General features: G+C 63.0%; 1 protein-coding gene across 2 annotated transcripts in view; it reads left to right on the top strand.

Moving 5' to 3' along the window:
* Window positions 1–17,791, top strand: part of ELFN2 (extracellular leucine rich repeat and fibronectin type III domain containing 2) — a 39,985-nt gene extending 22,194 nt beyond the window's left edge. Inside the window, exons 1-2 of one of the 2 annotated variants that reach the window (XM_059681613.1) lie at window positions 6,019–6,765; window positions 14,505–17,791. In XM_059681613.1, coding sequence (XP_059537596.1) covers window positions 14,938–17,514 — 2,577 coding nt within the window. In that variant the 5' untranslated portion in view covers window positions 6,019–6,765; window positions 14,505–14,937 and the 3' untranslated portion in view covers window positions 17,515–17,791. Of the gene's footprint in view, window positions 1–6,018; window positions 6,766–14,504 lie in introns of those variants that run through there. The other variant, XM_059681612.1, reaches the window with a different exon arrangement.
* The last annotated feature ends 1,035 nt before the right edge of the window (window positions 17,792–18,826 follow it).

An 18,826-nucleotide genomic window follows, 5' to 3' on the forward strand; every position in this document is an offset into this window, starting at 1 on the left:
CAGGCCACCAAGCCAGCAGGGGTAGGGGCGGGCCTGGGCCCACGTCTACACCCCTCACCGTGAATCTCAGAGGGGCTGCAGGTGGAACCACCAGCCAGCAGGAGGGCCCCTCCATGCACTGACCGGAAAAGGGCCTTCAGCGTGTTGGGCCTGGGGTTAGTCCTGCATCACCTCTGGTAGCCCCGGTTTCTCCACCTGTCGAATGAGGGCCTGCCTGCCTGCTTTGAGACTTTGATGAGAAAATAGGACACTGACCCCTCACCTGTGCCAGGTCATTGGGAGTCTCGGACTCTGCAGACGTCATCCCTGTGATACTTAGGGCACCTGCAGTGGCAGGGGTGTGTGTGTGTGTGTGTGTGTGTGTGTGTGTGTGCACCAGCCCTGACTCGTTCCTGGGGAGCTGTGGTGCTGGGCCACTCTGGAGCTTTGGGTTCTTGGGCACATCCCTTAGCCTCTCTCAGCCTCAGCTTCTTCATCCTTCAAGTGGGTGGAACACGAGATCCCCACCTCTCCCCCCGCCCCGGGCACACCTCCCAGCCTTGTGCACGGGCGCCCTTTTTTATGCTTTCATGGTACCTTATTCGTCCTTTCAGCCCATGGACATTCATGGAGCACCTCCCGGGTGCAGCGTTGGGCCTGGGTTTACGGGGTGAGTGAGGCCGCCCTCCCTGCCCCTGTCGAGGCAGAAGGCAGGTGTGAAACCAGGGTCGCTTGATGCAAGCTGGGTGGGCCATGGAGTCAGAGGACAGCCCTGCCTGGCCGTGGGCGGGGTCTGGGAGAGGTGCTGGTGGATCTCGCTGTCTCCCCCACTAGTGTTCCCACCTGAGGCCGTGTCTTTTGGCTGTGAGGCCTCAGCTCCCAGCAGGAGATGCTGACAGGATGGTTGTTGGAGTGAATGAGGGGGCGAATGAGTGAATGGCTGGGGTCTAGGCCCCTTTCCCTGACTCTTCCCAGCTCCAGGCCAGCGAGCAGGGGCAGAGCCCAGCCCCTCCCCGGGCCGTCCCAGTGGATCCAGGCTGAGCCAGGCTTGCATCTGCCTCCTCTCCTCCCAGGTCTCTGGCTGGGGCCCGAGGGCCTCTCTCCTGTCGGCCTGGCTGGGTCAGGGAGCTGTAGGTCGCTGGGTGAGGAACCTGAGCCATCATGGTCATGGTGTGGCCTGCTGTTGACAGACGAGGAAACCAAGGCCCAAGGGGCAGGGCTGTGGGGCAGGGCTAGGGTTACAGCACCCGCGGGCTGCTCCTCGGGCGTGGCCCTGGCGTGCTGGCCCGGCTGCGTATTTATAGTCTCGGCTGATCTATTTTAACACCGGCCGGCCCAGGCCGTCGCAGCCTGTGGATCGCAGGATGGCTTTGAACCCTCTGGGGGCTGTGGAATCAGAGCTCGCTTTTCCCTTCACAGCCCTGGCGCGCATCCTGGGCCCTTTGCCTGGAGAACGTCCCCTGCCTGGGCCGGCGCCGGGCCACTCTTTGGTGGGCTCGGCGTCTGTCTGCGGTTTGTTGTCGTGCCTCGCTTCCCTCCAGCTCTGCAGGGAGACGTGTACACAGCATGGCTTCGAGTGCATGGGCTGCGGGGCCTTGGGCAGGCCGCCCCTCTCCGAGCTCAGTTTCCTTCTCTGTGGAATTGGGCGTAATCCCCACCCGACGTTGTGGGCCAGCCTCTGAGCACTCGATGCTCGGGAGCTGGAGGCACTCCTCACGCCTCTCCTAGGTCTCGTCGCGAGCAGTGTCAGAGCCCCTGGGGACTCGAGTGTCATCTCCACTGCAGAGATGAGGCCGCCGAGGCCCCAGGGGCGCCATCACGTGCCAGGGCCATGCTGCCTGTGGGGACAGAATTCGGACTCATCTAAGTCCGAATGTTCCAGCTTCCCAGACCCCCTCTCCTTCCCAGGGCCCTCATGGTCCTTGGGAGGCCAGACTCCTCACCCACCAGCTTGGTTCCCACCCCTGTCGCCATGGGAACAGCTCCACTAACTCTATGCTTCTCTTACAGAGCAGAGACGACTGGCCGCCCTGAGCGCAATTCAATTCAACAGACATTTACTGAGTGCCTACTATGCGCCAGGCCTTAGGCTAGGCACTGGGGTGGGGGAGCAGAGAGGAAGATGGGGCCCCGTCCTCAGGTAGCTCCGGGCTGGGGGGCTCGGAGAAGACAGGCCAGGGCTGAACAGCAGCTCGGAGCCAGGAGAGAAGCTGCCTGCAGGGCTGGAAGCAGCAGAGATACCTGGGTTCCAGTTCATCCCCGGAGAGCTTCGTCCCTTGTCTGTGCCTCAGTTTGCCCATCTGTAAAATAGGGGGAAGGGGAGGGGTGAGACAGTCTCTAGGGTCCTCCCAGGATTCCGTGGGGATGGAGTCAGGGGATGGGGTAGAGCAGGGAGGCTTGTCACCCCCTGCAGAGGGAATCTCCGACAGTTTCTCCGGGCTGCAGAGGGTGGGGCAATGTGGTAGCGGCACCCCAGGCTCAGAAACAGCTTGACAGAGGCCAGAGGACATACAGATGGGCAGCCCTGCACCTCGGTAGGTGGTGAGAGGTCATGGGGTCTGAGCTTAGAGCGGGAGGGAGGGGCCCAAGGGCTATACTGGGGGACCAGAGCTCTACTTTGTGGGCTGTTGAGAGTGGACGTCGAGAACAGATGGTCCTGCTTTGTCCTGCGCCCTTCTCCTCCCCTCTCCCTGGGATACCCTTCAGGGTCACCTTCCCGAAGGAGCGTGTGGCCGTGGTCGTGCCCGCACTGTGCCAGGCCCTTTACACGTAGTCCCCATTGCAACCCTGACCCTGAGCATTGATGGGCCACTTCACAGGTGAGGCTGCCCAGGCTGAGAGGGAAGCTTCTTCTCCACGGTCTTTATCTGACTCTCCAACCCCCCCCCCCCCCGTGCTTCTCCCACTAGTGCTCACTAAGGGGCGTGTCTCTGTCTCCTGTGACATCTCCCATCCTAGAAAGTCCCCAAGCCCTGAGGAGTGTCTGCTAAGGGCACCGCAGCTAGGTTTGAGGGGGAGGGGGGGATCCCTCAGATGTTAGCAGGACGGGCTTTCTCCAAGACCTGAGTTTCTGCCCCCACAGTGACCCTCTGAGATGGACAGTGAGGTGCGGCTCCTTCCCACTTTACAGATGAGCAGACTGAGGCCCTGGGAGTCATGTGGCTAGTTCAAGGTCGTGGCAGTGACATCCTGGGTAGGGAGCCCCATCTCCTAATTAATCCTTATCTCTGTTCAAGTCCCCGGAGATTTGTGCAGAAGCTGACCCCACAGCACCGCCCCCGCCCCCCCCCCCCCCCCCCCGCCGCCCCTCTTCCAGGGCGTGGAAAAGACTGACATTGGAATCACAGACCTGGGTTCAGATCCTGCTTTTGTCTTGCACAGACGGTGTGATCTTGAGCAAGTCGTTACTCTGAGCCTCGGTGTCCTTATCTATAAAGGGGGAACGGGCCTCTCTCCTTCAGTCACTAACAGATCTGTATTGAGCACCTCCTGGGGCCTGGTGCTGGGTTCTAATCCAGAACTCAGTCCAGGTGTAAAAGCAGCAGTTAGGATTCCAGTTATGATGGAGGAAGCCCAGGGGGCAGTGGGAATCCACAGAAGGACCCCAATCCGACCATTTTAATTGGCGGGGGCGGGGGGCGGGGAGGCAGGAGGGCCCGAGAGGAGAGCAGGAGCCAGCTCCACAGGACCTCAGTTTTCCCAGAGCAGTAGGGAGCCAACGAAGGCCTCTGAGCAGGAGAGTGCCACGCTCAGATTTACGCTTTAGAACTTGCTCATCCTCTGCTGGGTGGATGGGTGGAAGGGGTGGTAAGACTGGGCAGAGACCAGTGAGGATGCTAACTGGGGCAGGGAAGGAGGTGGGAGCAGAGCAGGAGTCATGGGTAGGCACATAGACTTTCCAGGTACAGGGAGCTGGGCAGCCGTGGGTGCCTCTTGGTGGTCAGGGAATGGGGGGCAGAAGCAGCGGTGGGGAGGGGGCAGGTGCGGGAGGTGAGTCCAGTAGAGGACGTGGATGAGAGGAGTTTCAGGTGCCAGGAAGGAGGCAGCTGGGACCAGCGGTTTGGGCATGGTCAGCACTTGGAAGTTGATAAAAGAAGCCTTGGGAGGGAATGAGATGGGGAGGGGGCTGGAGGAGGAGGGCAGGTGGCTGGGATAGGACCTCAAGGAAGGCAGCGGAGCTGGAGGGGGGCAGCCCGGGAGGTAGGAGGAAGGTGTCAGGACGTAGGTCGGAGGGGAGATGACAGAAGTCACATGTGTCAGGCACTCTCCCAGTGCCAGGTGCACAGGAGGGCCCAGGGGGCTGGCTTCCACCTGCCTCTTCACTGGAAAGCAGACTGGTAGGGTAAGCAGAACCCAGTCTGTCCCCTCGCCATCTGGAGGGGGAAGGTGTTGGAGAAGGAGGGAAAAGGGGGAAAAAACATTTGCATGCATAACAAGGCTGGAGTGAGGGAGAGAGAAAGAGGGAGCAGGAGATGAAAAGAAATTACCATACGCCAGGATCTTGTTATTCAACCCAATTTTCAAAGGACCACAGCTGTCGCACTGAGATAATCCGTTAATTATAACAGCCATTGTGCTTTGGCAACGGGCGAGAAACAGAGGCTGGGGACCAGGCTGTAGGGGGTGTGGGGAGCAGGTCTTAGTGGGGCTGGACCTAGGAGAGGGGGCAGGCACAGGCGAAGAGAGGTGTGTTGCCCTCGAGAATGAAAGGAAGACGCTGTCAGGGGTCAGGCCTCATCCCTTTTCTGCTGCCATTGTTGCATCAGTGGGTGACGACGACCCATGATAACCATACCGGCAGCAGTGGACTTTATTGAGCACTTACTATGTGCCAGACCCTGCATGTAGCTCTTCACTCTACTGGTCCCCCCCCCGCCCCCGCAAGGCAGTGCCCTCTAGTCCCATTTTACAGAAGAGGCGACTGAGACTCAGAGGAAAGAAGTAGCTTGCTGGGGCCACGCTGTTGGTTCAGTGGCAGAGCTGGGATGTGAGCTGAATGTGGCCCGCCCTTCCAGGGGAACCGTAGGGAGGGCTGGCCTCCATGGATTGGCCACACTGGCTTGGTGGCCATGTGTCCCCAGCAATGGTTTCTGCGCAGCCAGCAGTCATGGGATGGCCCTCCCCCGGGCATTTCTGGGGCTCCTCTGCAGGGACAGAACTTCCTTGTTCTCCGAGGCCACAGCTGCAGGCCTCTGCGGGCTCCCCCCACCCGCTCCCGAGAAAGTAGCCTCAGTGCTGGGAGAGCGACCCCATGTGACAGCCTGGTTTGGGGCTGTGAGGGGTGGTGGCCCTGGAGGGCTTCTCCTCCTGGCTCTGGTGGTCCGCAGGCCCCGGTGCTGGGGCCTGGAGAAGCCGTGGGAAGCTCAGGCAGGAGTCCCAGGGGAGCAGAGCGAGGAGAACCCAAAGGCTGTGGGAGAGCCGGGGGAGCAAGGGGCCATCCCAGAACCCCCAGAGCCGGGTGCAGCAGGCCTGGCTCCAGGGTGTGGCTTCAGCAGCCAAGGCCTTAGGCCTCCTGGTGTCCACCAGCCTTGGCTGGACCTCAGCCCTGGCCAGCTGGCAGTGTCTGATGGGGTGGGAATTGTATTTGGGAGTGAGTAACCCGTTCACCCCACCAGGAGCCTGAAACTCCACCCAGCAACCCAAGCAGCATTGCTGAGAAGCCAGGGGCCCCACAGAGTGACAGGCAGGTTTCGGGGGGTCATCTGGGTGCTCCCCTGGTTTGGGGCTCCCACCCCGGTGGGCTTGCTTGGAGCCAAGCTGGTGGGGGTTGTGAACGGGTCAGAGCAGCTTGAAGTCCTGTAGGACTGGTGACCACAGAGGCAGGACTCAGAAGACATTTAGGACCAAGAAATCATAGACACATAGAACTCTTGAGTCCCAGATGCATAATCAGAGAGCCCCCCCCCAAAAAAAGACGCAGAGCCAGGGAGGCAGGGATGGTGGTACCTTGGGTCCCAGACCAGGAGGCTCATGGGATCCCCCAAACAGGCCAGGATTCTAATTGTGTCGGTTCTGGGCTTCCCTCTATTGCTGGCCCCGGGCAGCGGGAGCCTCAGCCGAGAGGCAGGGAGGAGGGGCCCCAGGGCCCGCGACACTTGCTCTGCTGCTGATGGGATGCAGACCTTGGGTGGCCACGTCCCCCAGGGTTTTTAGTGGACCCCAGAAATGGGGACTTTAAAAAGAAAATCTCCCAAGTTTTTAACTTTGGCAACTAATTGAAAAATCAATCTAAAATGACTGCCCAGATGAAAGAGGAATCCACGGCATCTCTTGGTCCAAAGCCGGTGTCATGGAGAGCCAAAGCCACTGTGTAGCAGCTGTGAGACCTCAGTTTCCACCTCTGTAAAGTGGGAATAGTCAGAAGGTTGTGCTGAGGATTAAACCAGTCAATGCGAGATGTGCTCAGGCCCAGTCCCCGTAAGCCCGGGACTCTGTTTCCATCTTGCCCCAGGCGTGCATCCCTCTCCAGCCAGGCTGCCTTGGAGTGGGCCACACTCCCTGCCACCCGAGCCTCCACTTCTGGGGGCGGGGGGCGGGGGGCCCCTGATTCACCACTCTGCCTTGGGACAGCCCTGAGGATGTTGGAAGGCAGGGAAATGTTCACCCCTTGAGGCCCCGGAGGAGGAGCAGGTGGAAGAGGCAGAGTCGGGAGGGCGGGCCTAGCTGGCGCCTAGTACATAGTAGGTGCTCCATAAATGTTTATTGAATGAATGAATGGAGGCCATGCAGGCAGAGGCAGCCGCGCGTGCGCAGGCACTGGTGAAAGAGCGGGTCCAGTGGAGACTGGTGAGTAGTGCCCGGGGCTGCAGCTGAGTGGGGGCCTGGGGTTTGCTGGAGCCAAGAGGCCAGAAGGGACCAGGTGGGGGGGACAGGGACCAGGTCGGGGAGGCAGGGACCAGGTGGGGGAGGCAAGGGCAAGGAGGGGGAAGCAGGGACCAGGTGGGAAGGCAGGGACCAGGTGGGGAAGGCAGGGGCTAGGTGGGGGGACAGGGGTCAGGTAGAGGGACAGGAGTCAGCTTGGGGAGGGAGGGGTCAGGTGGGTAGGCAGTCATCTGAATAACCTAGAGGATTCTGGGAAAGCCAGATATGACCCGTGAGGTGGGAGTGGGAGATGGGTTTGATACCGGTCATCCTTGGCTGTGGGCAGGAGGATCACATGCTCTACCAAGTGCCTGGTGGTGGGTGGGGTGGGTGCTGGGCGGCTCGGGGCTGGGGAGTGGGTGCCGGGGAGTGGCCGGGTGACCTGTCTCTGAAGAGCGGCCACAGAGCTAGTGTCGGGCTTCCCCTGCCAGGCTGCCTGGTGGTTTCCCGAGGCCAGGCCTTTGGTAAAGACCCTCCATCCTCCTGCCTACATGCTTCCACCGAGGCCTAGACACAGCACAGGCGCTCAGGACAGATGTGACGCCCTGGGAGCAGGGGAGCCCCAGGGACCAGTGAGTGCATGGGGAGTGACCCAGTCGCAGTGTCTAGAGGGCTTCGGGTGGGCCCAGAGACCCATGGGCACAGCTCTTCTCCCCTGAACAGATGAGGAAACTGAGGCCCAGAGGGATAAGGAACTGACCGGCCGAGGTCACACAGTGAGCCAGCATCCATGTGTCCTAACTGCCTGTAACACTGCAAACCAGCCCAGGCCTCTTCTTGGGCCAAGGTGACAGGGCTCAGAGACGAGTGCCCAGCACAGCAAGGCCTTGCACACCCAGCTGTTGCTGCTGCTGAGGCAGCGTTCTTCTTCCTGAGCTCTTCTGGGTAAGTTGGAGCTCAGTGCAGGGCCGGGCACATAGTAGGTGTGCAGAAAACACTTGTGGACGTGTAAGGAACGTGGGTGAGTGTGTAGCTAGTTGGACAGCGTGCCCCCGCCTGCCCCAGGCATGAGCTGCAGGCCTGGTTCCCAGTTCCTCATGACACAGACGCGGATGCAGCCGTGGCCTGCTCGCCCCGCGCAGGATGGCACAGAGCCGGGAGCAGGTGCCGGTATCGAGGGGCAGGGCCCAGCTCCCCCGAGATGTGGAGCAGCTGGCACAAAGGCATGAGACTAATAAGACCTGATGGAATGGGGGTGGACGGACACCCGGCACCTCGGGTGAAACCCGAACAGAGGACGTTGTGAGGGCAGCAGGGCTGCCTGGCGGTGTGTGTGAAGGGGTTTGGCTGGCATCTAGGACAGCAAGGTGAGGACACAAGGCTGGCACACTCTCACTGCTCTGACAAGCATGATGTCAAACACAGGAGGCAGAGGCCCCTGGTGCCCACCACTGCTCAGAGCACATTGGCCCTGATGCTTGGCTCCAGGGCACCCATCTTCAGGAGGGACCTTGACAGCAAGTGTGACCTTGGGCAGCTGGACCCGAGGGTTGGGGACTTGACACTACGGCGCAGGAGGAGCAGTGGAGGGCGTGAGGTGCGCATCTTGGATAAGCCGGGGCGCGAGAGAGCAGGTTAGCAAACAGCAGAAGGGCCTTTGAGGGCAATTACTGGCCGTGTTCTCCCCGGTGAACAGAGGTGCGGAGCCAGGTGGGGCTTTGTGATCGGAGAAGACCTTTCTAACGATCAGATCTCTCCAGGAAGGAAGGAAGTGGCCTCGGACGGGGCTGAGCTCCCTGTCACTGGAGGCATGTGAGTTGGGGGGAATCACCTCTGCATGGATTCTGGACAGTCTGGCCGTTACAGGATCTCGGGCTGCTCCAGGTTCCTGGCTGTGTGGTCTTGGGTGGGTCCCTGGACCTCTCTGAGCCTGGTTTCTCAACCTGTGAAATAGAAAACATAAGGGGGTGGGGGGTGTCATGGGGTTAAAAGGAAGGCTCAGCACATTTCTGGCACAATGTGAGCACCCCATAAGAAGTGGGGCCCCTCCCTCTGTTATTTAACACCCTGTCCCTAGCCCTGAGCTCTCCCTTCTACACATCATGTCCTGGGCGCCTGCCACCTGCCTGACCCTGCTCCAGGCTTGGAGGTTACAGCAGCGAACAAGATGAGGCCTGCTTTGATTTCATGGTGGGGGGCGGGGAGGGTGTGATAATAAAGAGCTAAACGATGCTAGGTAGTGCTGAGTGCTCTGAATGGACCCTGGCTTGGTTGAGATGACCTACTGGTGTCAGGGAAGGGTGGGTTTGGGGGAGCAGTTGAGCAGAGACCTGAATGAGGTAATGGGCTGTTCAGATACTGGGGGGCAGGGAAAATGGCATGTGCAAAGGCCCTGAGGTGGAAGGAGCCTGGGGGTTTGAGTAGCATAGCTGGCCTGGAATCAGGACTTCTGCTTGATGGAGAAATTGGAGTCTCCCTTATGCACAGTCCACGCTGCAGGCCTTCCTGGTGGGGGAGGCAAGTGCTGTTGCAAGGGGCGGGAAACCCACTGGACACCTATGCATGTCCAGGCCCTGCGGGGGGACCAGCTATTTGGAGGAAGTTGGGCAAGGAGAGAGCCTCAGTTTTCTCATCTGTAAAATGAGGCTCCCTAACAGTGCCAGCCATGCCGGGCGATGGAAGATTTAAGGAACACAGATGTCAGACACAAACGAGCCATTGGGTCAGGGGTCGCCTTGCCTGTCTTACAAGGGTAGAGGCTGAAGCCCAGAGAGGTGCGTTCATGTGCTCGATGTCACACAGCTCAGCATGTATCCCGAGGACCCCCTGCCTCCAGCATCCATGCGTTTGTCTCTCTGCCCTGCAGGTGGGCTCGTTCCACCTGAGATCTAAACAGTTCCGTGGTGAAGGCGTGGCTACCCTGTTTTAGAGACGAGGACCCAGGGCCCCGAGCGGCCTGATGAGGAACCCTCGTGAGCTGGAGGCAGAGACGAGACCCAGTGTCCAGCCCCGGGGCGGCGGGCTTTGTCCCGAGGGCAGTGTTATGTCTCTGGGACCCTGGCCCGGTGCTGTGCTCCCAGCAGAGAGGTGAGGTGGCCGCCAGCCCTGGGAGCTCTGTCTCCTCCTAATCCTGGGCATGGCATTGACACGGACAGTGACGGCGGCACCTCGGGGAGCCTTGGCCAGCTTGTCCCAGGCCAGCCTGTGCCAGGGCTGATCAGCGGCTGCCAGTGAGATTTCCCTGGCTGAGCCTCATGTCCTGCTCCTGGGAGCTGGAACACTGCCTCCCCCACTCGGTCCCTGGACCCTCCGATGTCCCCGCGGGAGTGTGGCCCTGTGAGCAGGAGCCTGAGGCGGAGCATTTGCTGGGCCTCCTGCTCTAGAAGCGGATACCTGTCTCCACATGTCCTGGGTTCTGCGGGAGCCCTGGGAGATGGGGGAGAAGCTGAGGTTTGGAGAGGGCCTGCAACTCGTCCGAGGTCTCTGAGCTGCGTCTTCCTTGCTGACCCCTTCTCCCCCCCCCCCCCCCCCACACTCAGGCAGGCCTCATGCTGCCCATCCTCTCACCTGGCCCTGGGAGGGGGGGAGGCCAAGACGCTGATCCCTGAGGAGCAGCCCTGTGAGGTGAGCATGCACATCAGCCCATTGCAGACTCGAGCGCTAGGAAGTATTCATCCCACTTTATCGATAAAGACGGGCTCGTGCCCTGTGTCCCAGGTTAGCTGGGGGCGAGGGTGGGGGGGGGGCGTGTCAGGGCAGCTGCTCCCAGAGGGGACTCGAGGTTGGCAGATCAGGATCTGTCACTGCTACCCTGGGTCCTGAGCTGACCTGCCACCAGCGAACATGTCCCTTCCCCAGTCCTGGCCTCAGTTTCCCCTCTGAGAGGGGCTGAGAGTGGGCTGTGCAAGGGCTCCTCCTCCTTCCAGCTCCGAACGAAGTGCTAGGATTCTGAGTCTGCAGAGGGCACCCGGGGAAGAAGGGCAAAGACATCAGCCGCTGAGTCTGGGGGAGGGTGTTGCTGAGGCTGGAGAGGGGGAGCCATTGGCCCAGAGTAACTCAGACGTTCTGTGTTCTCTGCGCTGAGACCCCACCTCGGCTCTGCCCCCCAGATCCGTTGGGTCTGGCTGACTCTTCTCCTCCTTCTCCATCCAAGGGTGTCCCTGTAAGAAGGGACATCAGGTGGTGTGTGGTCCGCTAGACTGGGGCCCGCCCCCAGATCCCTCGATGGCACGCTGGCCCCCAACTTTGCCACCTTCCTTCTCTGCAGTGGAAGGGGAGAGGCACCCTTAGAGAGGTGCTGGGGGCACTCGGCGCCTGGCCCTGCTCTGGCCAGAGGCCACCCACTGCCGCCACACGCGCGCGTGTGTGTGTGTGTGTGTGTGGAGGGGGGGTGGGCACAGTGGGGACGGGGATGGAGCGGTCCCTGCAGGCCAGGTTGGCCGGGAGCTCTGCACTCCACCGGACACTGTGCTGGCCGGACTGCGCCATCAGCCAGCCCTGCCAGGCTTAGCGCCATCCAGGCCCTGGGCAGGGAAGGCCTCTGCTTCCAACAGCTGCCTCCTGCTGCTCCCCCTCCCCCAGCTGCTCACAGGCTGTATGTCAGTGGCTCGGCCAGGCCCAGTGCTCATCTGTCTCCGGGTCCCAGGGTGAGTGGGTGGGTGGGCAGCAGGTGCTGTGTCCTCGCCTTCACCCCCTCCCATCCATCACCTCGCCATGCTGCTCTGCAGACCGTTGGTCCCTGTGTCTCAGACGCACCCGCTATTCCTCCGTCTCTCCTGCTCGGCTGTCGGCATGTTTTGCTTTGCAGTCCTTCCCTGTCCTGCCTCCTGTCTGCAGCTCCCTCACCTCCTCCTTCTCTCCCCGCCCCCAGGTGTGTGTGAGCGGGCAGGGGGAGGGCGTGATGCTCCAGGCCCTAGCCTCAGGCCCAAGGGAACCCCTCCGGCCAGCACCCTCTCCCTCACTTTGAGGGGGTGCGCAGCAGGCGGGGGGCCAAGTGCTGCCGTCAGCGGCTTCAGAGCCTTGCGGTCCTCTCCCGGCTGCGTCAGGCCTCCACGGGCGGTGGGCAGGCAGCCCAGGGACAAGGACAGGGACGTGGTAGCTGACGCACCGGACAGGGTGATGGGGAACCTTTTCCCCCTCCGTCTGAGTCTCGGGGAGAGGGAGGGTGGGGGGAGCTGGACCCTGGCCCAGGCCATCCTGGAGGCCAGGAGGAGTGGGAGAAAGAGCCACGGGCAGGGTCACCTTGAGAGCTCAGGTGGGCAGAGCTCAGAGTGGCTGGGGTGGGGTTGGGAAGGGAAGAGATGGGATAGGACTAGCTCCCACCCAAGCCTGGGCCCCTTCTCCTCTTTCCTCTCCTCCCTCCCCCTCAGCCTTTTCATAGCCCCCTCCCACTCCCCCCAGCATGGCCTGAGGTTGTCCCAAGGCTCCCGCAGCTCAGCTCTGCCTGGCAGCCCCTGCGCCTGGCTGAGGGGCCCTGGCGTAAGCAATTCAGATCTGAGGATGGGGTGGGGGTAGGGGGTCTCTGTGGGGCTGAAGTTGCACATGTGCATGCATACATGCACATCATACATGTGCTTAACATGTCATCGTGTAGGTAGGCGTTTGCCCATGTTCCCCTGAGATGCCCCCCATGCCCATGTTCACCTCTGTAACTGGCCACGAGGCCGCAGAGCCTGTGCACACAGGCCAACGTGTGTGCTCACGCCTGCCGCGCATCCGTCTGCTTGTACGTGGCAGCACAGCCTGCACTGGCGCTCTGAGCAGCGCACACCTGCGCGTGCACCTGCATACAAATGCGGCCCCCGGCGTGCTCGCGGCAGGAGGTGCAGAGGGCTCTCTGGAAGGGCGACTCGGCGGCTCAGCCTCCTCCGGTGCAGCCTCGCTGCCTGTGTGTGTGGGGGGGTGAGGGGGCGGACTGGGGCCCCAGGAGGGGTGGGAGGGACCGGCTGGGGGGGGGTCCCCTCGGGGCCAGAGGCCACATTGGACAGGTGCTCAGGTCTCCGACTCCAGCCCCCCCAGACTGCGTTGCACAGTCAGGGACAGAAATGCTCTCTGCTGCCTGGGCACCCCCTCCTTCCAGGGGCCCCACCCCCACCCCGTCTGGCCCCTCAGCCCAAGCTGTCCTGCAGGGGACGAGGTGTGAGGCCGCCTCTGGGAGGCCCTGACCATCCAGCCTCTGACTCCAAGTCAGCCTCTAATCTGAGGGGTCATCTGGACGCCCTGGCCACCTGCCACCTCCACAGAAACTGCCTGCCTGGCCTTCCTCAGGCACCCCCCCTCCCCGCCACCCTTCCCTCCGTCCCAGCAGCCCTCTGGGGCCAGGACTGTAAATTGGTTTTGCTTTAAAGACAAAGGTTTAACATTTTTTTTTCCCTCTCAAAAGCGTTTTCCTTCCTGGAGTTACCCAGGAGCGGCAGCAGGAAGCAGAGGTGGCTCCTGGGGACAGTCTCAGGCTTTCTTTATCCAAACATGGATTTCTCTGCCTAATCTTCACACCCCTGGCCACTGCCCAGGGCACAGGGAGGGAGCCCCGGGCTCTTCCCGCAGCCGAGAGAGCCCTGGGTGGGGGCTGGAGCCCCGCCTGGCTGAGGGGCCCTGTCTGGGGCTCGGTTTCCCCACCTGGACAAGGAGGGCCTGTCGGCTCTGAGCCCTGCGCCGTCTCCCCTGCCCATCTGCCTCTTGGGCACGGGCAGCCCGGCTCACCATGCTTCCCCCATCAGGTGGCCGGCAGGGACCTGGTCCCCACTCCGTGGCTGTGGGAACAGGCTCAGGCAGTGCTTGAGCTCAGGGCTGGGCTCCAGGCCTCCTGATTTCTGCTGCCGCAGGAGCCTTGATCCTGGCCCAGGTGGTGCTGTGTGACTCATGGCAAGTCTCTGCCCCTCTCTGACGGGGCTTTGATCACATTATTCTGGAGGCCTTTGGCTTTTTTGCCTGCCTGGGGGCTCCCCGCCAGCTCCCGCCCCCTTTCTTCGAGGAGGTGGGATTGGGGGCGGGCGTGTGTCTGGCTTCACTCTCCTGCCCTCTCTTTCCCTCAGCTCTGCTCCTGTCGGTAAGATGAGCTTGTCCCGTGCCCTCCCTTGTGGGAGACCCCAGCCCCTGCTCCCCTGCTTGGGGGGCCCACAGCCACACTGCTCCGCTCCCCTCCCCCATGGAAGCCAAGACAAGGGAATTATTTTTGGAACAAGAGCAGTTACACAACAAATGCATTATTTATCTCTGGGCATGGAGGAGAGAAGGCATTTTGCTAGATTTCTTAATTCTTTAGCTGGGTTGGAGGGTGCCTGCCCGGGTATGCGGCCATGTATGTATGGCTCGTTTGTCCTGCGCAAGACTAGGTGTGCATGTGTGCCTGTCTGTGTGCATGCCGTGGAGTCTGAATCACGTGGGGGCACGTGGGTCTTGGTGTGGGCAGGTGGGCGAGCGTGGACATGGGTGTGCTGGGCGTGTGTGAGTGCCTGTGAGCGTGTGTGCACCTGAACTGTTAACTTGTCAGACTCCCTCCTGCGCCCACTGTCCTCAGACTCTGCCCCTCCGCCCTCCTTCCAGGCCCCCAGCTCCCGCTTCCCTCTCTCGCCACCCACCACACTCCCCCTTTTACATAATGGGCCCCAGGGTGCTGCTGGCAGAGAGGTCCGCCCGCCCCCCGGGAGGGGTGGAGAGGGACTGGGGGCTGCACTCAGAGCCCTCACACTGATCTGTCACCCCCTCTCGGTGCTGCCTTTCAGGAACCAGGTGGCAGAGGGGTGTCTTCCTCCCTGCCCCTGTCTCGCTGGCCCCCCCTCAGAGCGCCACTCTCCAGCCTTCCGTGGGGATCGTCTGAGCCCAGAGCCTGAGGAGAAAGGAGAGGAGGAGGAGGAGGAGGCGGAGAGGAAGTCAAGCTCTGAGAGCCGTGCACGTTCCCAGCAGAAGAGCCACGTGGGAAGCAGGCTGAGGGGCCCGCAGCACCCCTGGCCCCGGCCTGGCCGCGGTGCCCAGCGCCTGCTGGTAGCCCCCCAGAAGGTCCCCAGCAGTTGGTTCTGGCAGAGCCTCCCTCACCTGGGGCCCCTGGGCTGGGGGTCGCCCCCAAGATGGTGGCAGCCCCAGGGAGGACTGTGCTGCCAGCCCCCGCCTCCAGCCGCTAGGCTCCCCGTGCCTCTCAGCCCGAGCCCGGCCGGCGCCATGCTGCGCCTGGGGCTGTGCGCGGCGGCGCTGCTGTGCGTGTGCCGGCCCGGCGCCGTGCGCGCCGACTGCTGGCTCATCGAGGGCGACAAGGGGTACGTGTGGCTGGCCATCTGCAGCCAGAACCAGCCGCCCTACGAGACCATCCCGCAGCACATCAACAGCACGGTGCACGACCTGCGGCTCAACGAGAACAAGCTCAAGGCCGTGCTCTACTCCTCGCTCAACCGCTTCGGGAACCTCACCGACCTCAACCTCACCAAGAACGAGATCTCCTACATCGAGGACGGCGCCTTCCTGGGCCAGGCGAGCCTGCAGGTGCTGCAGCTGGGCTACAACAAGCTCAGCAACCTGACGGAGGGCATGCTGCGCGGCATGGGCCGCCTGCAGTTCCTCTTCGTGCAGCACAACCTCATCGAGGTGGTGACGCCCGCGGCCTTCTCCGAGTGCCCGAGCCTCATCAGCATCGACCTGTCCTCCAACCGCCTCAGCCGCCTGGACGGCGCCACCTTCGCCAGCCTGGCCAGCCTCATGGTGTGCGAACTGGCCGGCAACCCCTTCAACTGCGAGTGCGACCTCTACGGCTTCCTCACCTGGCTCGTGGTCTTCAACAACGTCACCAAGAACTACGACCGCCTGCAGTGCGAGTCCCCGCGGGAGTTCGCCGGCTACCCGCTGCTGGTGCCCCGGCCCTACCACAGCCTCAACGCCATCACCGTGCTCCAGGCCAAGTGCCGCAACGGCTCGCTGCCCGCCCGGCCCGCCAGCCACCCCACGCCCTACTCCACCGACGCCCAGCGGGAGCCGGATGAGAACTCGGGCTTCAACCCCGACGACATCCTCTCGGTGGAGCCGCCGGCCTCGTCCACCACGGACGCGTCCGCCGGGCCGGCCATCAAGCTGCACCACGTCACCTTCACCTCGGCCACCCTGGTGGTCATCATCCCGCACCCCTACAGCAAGATGTACGTCCTGGTCCAGTACAACAACAGCTACATCTCCGACGTCATGACGCTCAAGAACAAGAAGGAGATCGTCACCCTCGACAAGCTGCGGGCGCACACCGAGTACACCTTCTGCGTGACCTCGCTGCGCAACAGCCGCCGCTTCAACCACACCTGCCTGGCCTTCACCACGCGGGACCCGGTCCCGGGGGACCTGGCGCCCAGCACCTCCACCACCACCCACTACATCATGACCATCCTGGGCTGCCTCTTCGGCATGGTCATCGTGCTGGGGGCCGTCTACTACTGCCTGCGCAAGCGGCGCATGCAGGAGGAGAAGCAGAAGTGCGGCAAGGTCAAGAAGACCATCCTGGAGATGCGCTACGGGGCCGACATGGAGGCCGGCTCCATCGTGCACGCCGCCCAGAAGCTGGGCGAGCCCCCAGTGCTGCCCGTGTCCCGCATGTCCTCCCTCCCGTCCATCATTGGGGAGAAGCTGCCCACTGCCAAGGGTCTGGAGGCCGGGCTGGACACGCCCAAGGTGGCCACCAAGGGCAACTACATGGAGGTGCGTACCGGCACCAGCACTAGCACCGGCACCGGCACCGGCACTGGCCCCGGCACTGGCACCGGCCCCGGCACTGGCACCGGCGGGGATGGCCCAGCCCAGCCTGAGGGTAACCGCCCGGGTGCGGGGAACAGCCAGGGCTCGGCCACCGAGATCTCTACCATCGCCAAGGAGGTGGACAAGGTCAACCAGATCATCAATAACTGCATCGATGCCCTCAAGCTGGACGCGGCCTCCTTCATAGGGGGCGGCAGCAGTGGCGGGGACCCCGAGCTGGCCTTCGAGTGCCAGTCCCTTCCCGCGGCCACGCCAGCCTCCGCCGCAGCCTCCCCGGGGGCCTTGGGGGGCCTGGGGGCCCTGGAGCTTCCCAGCTTCCTCCCGCCCTCTTTCCAGGAGGGCTCCCACCACCCGCTGCAGCGGCAGCTGAGCGCCGACGCCGCCGTGGCCCGCAAGACCTGCAGCGTCTCCTCCAGCGGCTCTGTCAAGAGCGCCAAGGTCTTCAGCCTGGACGTGCCCGACCTCCCCTCCCCCGCGGGGCTGGCCAAGAGCGACTCCAAGTACATCGAGAAGAGCAGCCCCCTCAACAGCCCGCTGGACCGGCTCCCGCTGGTGCCCTCGGGCAGCAGCGGCAGCGGCGGCAGCGGCGGGGGCGGGGGCAGCGGGAGCGGCGGCGGGGGCAGCGTGCACCACCTGGAGGTGAAGCCGGCCTTCCACTGCAGCGAGCACCGGCACAGCTTCCCGGCCCTGTACTACGAGGAGGGCGCCGACAGCCTGAGCCAGCGCGTGTCCTTCCTCAAGCCGCTGGCCCGCTCCAAGCGGGACTCGGCCTACGCGCAGCTCTCCCCCAGACACTACTACTCGGGCTACTCGTCCAGCCCCGAGTACTCCTCGGAGAGCACGCACAAGATCTGGGAGCGCTTCCGGCCCTACAAGAAGCACCCCCGGGAGGAGGTGTACATGGCCGCGGGCCACGCCCTGCGCAAGAAGGTCCAGTTCGCCAAGGACGAGGACCTGCACGACATCCTCGACTACTGGAAGGGGGTCTCCGCCCAGCAGAAGCTGTGACCCTCTCCTCCCCGGTGAGGTCGGAGGGCAGGGCGGGGGCACGTGGGGAAGGGCCCGGGCAGCCGGGCGGGGGCGTGCCGGGGGCCGAGGCCGAGGAGTGGACGGACGCACACGCACACCCACATGCACGCACCCACGCACACACCTGACCACCACCTGACTGTGACAACCACCACCCGACAATAAGGGACAGGAAAACAAAGACACGTTCTCCTTAAAGTTTACACAGATCCCGAAACCAGGCGACTTTACTGTGCTGCCCAGGGACTCTGCTGGGGCGTGCGGGGCTGGGTGGGCGGGAGGGCCGGCGAGGAGGCCCAAGGAGGGTGGGACCTGGGGCTCTGGGCCTAGGGACAGGTTTGGGGGCAAAGGAGCCTGCAGCAGGGGGAGGTCCCCTGTTGGGGGACAGGAGATGTCGCACCAGGTGGACACTGGGTATTGTCTCCTTCCTTTATGGATGGGGAAACCGAGGCCCAGGGAAAGGAGGTGATGACCCAGGTCACGGGACAGGTTAGCGTCAGTCAGAGTCGGAAGCCCAGTGCTATCCCCGACCTCCAGTGGGTCCCCTGGGGCTCCCATCCTCCACCCACCCACCACCCCTTTCCAGCTGTGGTCTCCTGGGGCTGGGGACTTGAGAATGAGTGGGTGCCTTTTCTTTCTAGAAAGCCCCATGGCCATGCCCTCAGAGCCTGTGGCTGGGATTCATCATGCGGGGGGCCCTTCGTCGCCCCCGTCAGCACCCAGGAAAAGAGCAGAGGCACGGGGTCGTCCCACCAGCCCCTTCACGTGTCTTCCAAGTAGCCTGGGAGCTCCCTCCGGGGTCTGAGCCGCGTGGGGGGCCAGCTCCCACCGCCTCGCAGATGCAGGCCTCACTCCCGAGCCCCAGCTCCCTGGGTCCCCAGGACCCCTGCTCATCCCAGGGGGGCAGCCGCGAACTGTGACGCCTGGGAGCCGCGGGGAGGCAGGTGCCCCTCCATCCCGACCTCCGACCCGTCTGACCCCCATCGTGGGGTCCCGGGGCAGCACCTCAGCCTGCCTCGAGGAAGGAGGCTTTCCCACCCCGCCTCTCCCGCTGCCCCTCCCCCGGGCCCGAGGGGCCCCCGTATTTCCATCGACACATGGAAACGGCCCCTCCTCCTTAGCTGACCCCCACCCAACATCTAACAAAGCACAAACAGTGAGCACCCCCCTTGCTGGGGGGGAGCAGGCTGGGTTTGTGGGGCCCCTCCCTGTCCCTGGTTGCCTCTGTCACCATGGCAACCCAGAGCCTGGCAGTTGGGACCGTTAGGCTCCTGGGGGTTCTCCCAAGTGA

This window comes from Myotis daubentonii, chromosome 2, assembly GCF_963259705.1.
Source record: "Myotis daubentonii chromosome 2, mMyoDau2.1, whole genome shotgun sequence".
Taxonomy (NCBI): domain Eukaryota; kingdom Metazoa; phylum Chordata; class Mammalia; order Chiroptera; family Vespertilionidae; genus Myotis; species Myotis daubentonii.